The 5,536-nt window shown below is 31.2% G+C and overlaps 1 protein-coding gene across 1 annotated transcript in view; it reads right to left on the bottom strand.

Moving 5' to 3' along the window:
- Positions 1-3,106, bottom strand: part of LOC110273058 (xyloglucan O-acetyltransferase 4-like) — a 15,324-nt gene extending 12,218 nt beyond the window's left edge. The window contains exon 1 of the mRNA XM_021125908.2: positions 3,048-3,106. Coding sequence (XP_020981567.2) covers positions 3,048-3,106 — 59 coding nt within the window. The remainder of the gene's footprint in view (positions 1-3,047) is intronic.
- Between the last annotated feature and the right edge of the window lie 2,430 nt (positions 3,107-5,536).

The raw sequence follows: 5,536 nt of genomic DNA, 5'->3' as shown, positions 1-5,536 counted from the left end.
ATGATTTATGAATAGTAAAAAACGTTTTATACAGTCATATAATTATATATATTATTTTAGATGATTATTTATATAATTAATATACAAAATGATTTTTATAAATATATTGTTATATAATTAAATATATGTATAAAATTATTTTATTTATTTGTATGATAATTAATTAAAAAAATAATTATTAAAATGCTTTTTTTTATTAAAAATAAAAAATTCGAACTCACAATTTTTTAATTGAATATGAAAAAATGATGTCATTTGAGTTATTATTCATTAGCTATTAAAATGCTGTTATTACTGAATAACAAGTTAATAATCTGTATCACGTACGGAAATGATCTTTTAATTAGTATAGTTACACATTTTAGAACAAATGATATATGAAATTAATTAACTTATTAACGAAAATGGAATACTAATATATAATTTTGGCCCGCACTTAATTATAAAAAAAAATTGAATGATTCTATACTATTAGATGCAATCTCATACTATTAAAAACATCATTGATAATTAATTGATGACTAAAAACTATAAAACCTGCTGACCTTTAGACTTTCTCTTAATAAAAATAATTACCTTTTACATTAACCGCGTAAATGATCTTTTAAAAGAATAGATACAATTATACGATTGTGTAAAACGTTTTATATTATTAATATATTAAAATTAAATTTTTTGTATATACTAATTTTATGTTGAGCATCGATTTGATTTAACCTGATTTATTTGAGATCAATTGAGATTAATTTAAGATGGAGTCAAAATATATCTAATAAAATATTAGAATTAATATTCACTCATCCATTATATACATGTATATACATTTTTATAAACATGCCTATTAAATATTAAGAGCGTGGATTGAATGAATAAGGTTGGTTTAACACCTAAACTGTGTAATGTGTTCCACCCCTATCCTCCGTGGATCACGTTGTCAACCTGCTCCCCACCGTGTTAGAGCGTGTTAAGTATTTACAAAAGTGGGGATAATGTTGCCAACCTAGACTCAATAAGATAATTTTATATTTTGTGAGAAAAATTTTTAAATGGTTTCTGATAATTATTTAGAAGATAATAAATTTTTTTAAAAAAATAGTCCTTTTAATTTTTTATTTTTATTTTTATAAGAATGTTTGGTCTTTTTGTAATATTTTTTCTCTGATCAAATAAGTCTATATGACATGTTAAACTGTTAATTTATCCAATAAAAATTAATTAGGATTGACAAATTATTTTTTGGAAAAACTACCATTTGTACCCATTAACTTTACGAACATTGACAAAAGTACCTATAGAAGATGGAAAGTGACTTTGTACCTATGAAAGACTAGGTCCGTCTGTCGATAGTATCCGAATGTCATTAATTCGTTTGCTTCGTTAATTTAAAGGCCAACATGGCACGTTAAGTACTTATCTGACTATGAGATAGCAATCTGATGTGTCCAAGCATGTTGTTACCGTTATAACATCACTTATTTTTCTAATTTATCCTCAATTGTTTTCCAAATTTGAAATTGGAAACCCTAGAATGTCTAGGAGAAGCAGAGGTAACCATTATTCTTCGAATAGAAGCATCAGCAGAGAAGGGGCTTCGTCTTCCAAGAGGGGTGAAGAGAAGACTTTGTCTGGGAGATGTTTCTGCAGACAAGATGTGGTGCTGCCACAATCTGAAACCTTAACAAATCCTGGGAGATGGTTTGTTAGGTGTCTTCTATGGAAGGTAAGTCTTTTTGTTTTTGTGCTTCTATTTAGGTTAACTTATTGTGAACGATTCCTTATTTGTCCCTTTCACGCTACAGACGATGGATTGTAAGTATTTTGTATGGGTGGATGAGATTGACGGAGATTGGGAGGGATTGGCAAAAGCCTTTGTTAGAAAAAAATCAAGATATATAGCTGTTGTGCTACCCATGAGGTCAATGTTTCTGGGCAAAGAAGAGAGATTCAAGAGAATATTGTAAATATCTTGTTAAAGATGAGGAAGCACCAGGGTGAAATTAGAACTATTAGGTCATGGATTATAATAATTTTCTTTAGTTTGTTGATTTGTGTGGGTTGGAATCTGTTCCAATTAATCAATATGTAATTGTGCATATGGTATATGTTGTCCTGGAGTCTTTTTGTGGCGACTTGGTTTCAATGATGATGAACTTTAAAATTCTGTTAATATCTTCACTTGTTGTGAAAAAGTCAAGTTGTGTTATGACAGTAATTTCCATGATTATTAATATATTTGATATCTGTGATATTGGATGTAGCACAAATTCGTCAAAACAAAACATATAAATGTCGTGAATTGACAAATCTAGCCGAAAACCTAGTATTGTACATTAAATAACGAAAATGTGACCTGAAAATAGAACTAAATAAAAAATGTTCATTCCATATGGTATAATAAATCTTGAAATAATTTTAACATGAGCATTTATCAACAAAAGCCTCAAAATAAGTCTATTAGTTTGGTGTGAAAGTAGCAAATTCAAAAGTCCTAAAAGTACCAATACAAACCATGAACATGAAAGTATCAGGTAGTGCAATTTAAACACTAGACATAAGTTACAAAAAAAAATCATAATATCAGAGTTTTAAAGCTCTCGTTACAATAAGTCCTTGATCAAAAAACAAAGTCACACTAGAAAATCATATTTGTTGGGTGTGAAGTTGCTACTGCCACTAGAATCCCATTGTTGTTGCCACTTGAAGATGCTCTTGTTGGTGGGTGAAACCCAAATACTGGCCATTTGTCTTCTGTTTGAATTATGGATGGTGGACTTAGCATGAATTGCATAAATCTTGTAGTGGTCTCTCGACTTGCACCATGTATTGTTTGTCTGGTAACTCTTGGAGGAGGTTGGTTAGTTAGTGGTGTAGGCCTAACATGAGATGGTTGTAGTGTGGTAGGCGTTATGGGAGTAGGTTGTGGTGGGGTAGGTCTGAGGGGAGAAGGTTGTGACGGTGGTGGCCTTTTAACGTTTCTCCTCTTAATTAGTTGCTTGGATATGGTTGACTTCATGATAGGTTTAGGTGGCACATGTGCAGTAGAGGACCTGGAAGGTAGAGGTCTTACTGCCATAGGTTCCTTAAAAGGGTTCACATAATTCACCATATTGACATTCACTTATGTAGGATAATTGCATTAAATCAAATATTTAGTGCAAAATAAATTTATTCTCATGCTAAAAAATGGAAGAAGAGAGTGAATACAAAAAACTTACATTAGGTGAATCTAAAGTTGTTGCTTCAGCATCTGCAGTCTCTAAAATCTCTTTTCAATATGTTTCTTGCTCCCTGGCAGCATCCTCATCAAGATAATCAACAGCTATACCTTCAGTTGTTGCTGCTACATCCTGATGCTGACTACCACTATTTGTTGCAGTTTTTCTGCTAGCCATAGCTTCTTTCTTCTTGTTACATCCTTTGCTGTTATGACTAGTCTGAGAATACATGAACAATTTTTATAATTTTAATTTTTTTAAAAAGACAATCAATATGCACAAAGTAAATAAAATGAGATATGAAATGTTAGGTTATACCTTTAGACAATATTTACATTTAATGGAGGCATATCTCCTCTTTATCCTATGGGGATCAGAATTTTCTCTAGGACCATCTCTACGAGTGTCTTTTTTTTAGTAGGTCTCCTAATATATTTTCTATACACAAGAGGCAACAATGGATAGTGATTTTTCTTCTCCCAATATTTCTGGCTTGGGACAGGTTGAACAGTCCACTAATATACTAAGTTGTATGCTCCCACAGTAAGTCAGTTGTGTGCAAAGTCCTCACCCTGCGATTTTGGTATGCAATGGCAACACATGCATGCCTACATGGAAGTCCAGTAAGCTGTCATAACCTGCATGAACAGGTCCTTCTGCCCAAACCTACACTCACCTTCATAGGTAACCTTTGAACCTTGTATACATTCTCATCTTCATTACCGGATGGAAATGGCCTCTATAGTTGCTATCTTTTTCTCCCTTTCCAATCGACTTTGTTGCACGGGAGTTATCCTATCATGATATCCAATAAGTGTCTTCTTGTTTCTTGCCAAAATTTTCATTACATAACTTCTCACTTCCTCCAACATGGTAATAATTGGCTTTTCCTGCATCTTTTTAATTTTACCACTAAAGGTCTCGCAGTTGTTATTTGTATAGAAGTCCATCTTAGGGTACTCACTGAAGTGAGACCTTGACCATTGTTGTGGTGGAATTTTGTTGAGATACTCCCAAGCATGCTGGTTTAGTCTCTTGACCTTTCTCATTGTACCTTCAAATTCCCGTGGTGTAGTAACTTTTGTGCATGCCATATTGTAGCTTTCATTTCTAAGTCTGGCCATTATTTTCTATAGTTTTGATAGATATGCATGGTGCAAAATTTGTGATGTACACCCGACATAATATCCTTTATTGCTGGAGTTAGTCCCTGTCCATGATGAAGATGAATGAGTAAGAGTACTAAATAAAAACAAATAATTAACCTTACTAAATGAAAATCAGATCAATTAAAATAGCTAAATAACTAAGAATACTAAATAGAAACAAATAATTAACCTTACTAAATAAAAATATATAAGACTAAAATTTAGTTCTGAAATCAATTAAAGTTTTTAAATGAAAATTAGATCAATTAAAATACCTAAATCACTAAGAGTACTTAATAATAACAAACAATTAACCTTACTAAATGAAAATCAGACTAAAATTACTAAATGAAATCAATTAAAATAACTAAATAACAATAAGATCAATTAAAATAGTTAAATGACTAAGAGTATTAAATAAAAACAAACAAATAACCTTACTACATAAAAATTAGATAAATTAAAATAGTTAAATGACTAAGAGTACTAAATAAAAACAAAAAATTAACCTTACAAAATGAAAATTAGATCAATTAAAATAGCTAAATAACTAAGAGTATTGGATAAAAACAAACAATTAACCTTACTAAGTTTTAATCAATTACTAAATTAAATCGATTTGGAATGAAAACATCATAATCAACCATATTTATCTTTTGCATGTCCGACATCAGGTTAAAGCCATTTGTTGCATGGTCATCGACATCATCTTATAGGAGCTCCAAGAACCATTTCCAACTATTCTTATTCTCCGACTCAACAACTGTATATGCTATTGGGAAGATATGATTATTTGCATCGACTCTAATAGCAGTAAGTAGCTGGCCTCCATAGTATCCTCTTAGAAATGTACCATCTAGTTCTATAAAAGATCGACAACCCTCAACAAAGCCTCTCTTGCATGCATTCAGACAAACATACTCTCTTAAATAAGAAACTCTCCAATCCAGGCATAAGAGAAGTATGTATCTTTACTGTACTCCCTCCCTGGATTTGTCTTCAATAACTCAGTGGAATAGTTACAAAGCGTAAAATATTATGCAACCTCTGAACCCTCAATATTTTCTCTTGTCGTTGCTATTGACCTATAAATTTTTCTCTCATTTACAAGCACATCAAACTTAGTTCTGAAGTAGTTCTTAGAATCTTTTACTGTCATTATTTCTTATTTTG

Source organism: Arachis duranensis, chromosome 6 (assembly GCF_000817695.3).
Source record: "Arachis duranensis cultivar V14167 chromosome 6, aradu.V14167.gnm2.J7QH, whole genome shotgun sequence".
In the NCBI taxonomy this organism is placed as follows: Eukaryota; Viridiplantae; Streptophyta; class Magnoliopsida; order Fabales; family Fabaceae; genus Arachis; species Arachis duranensis.
The sequence above is the reverse complement of the archived record's forward strand: the minus strand, read 5'-3'. Positions and strand labels throughout refer to the sequence as shown.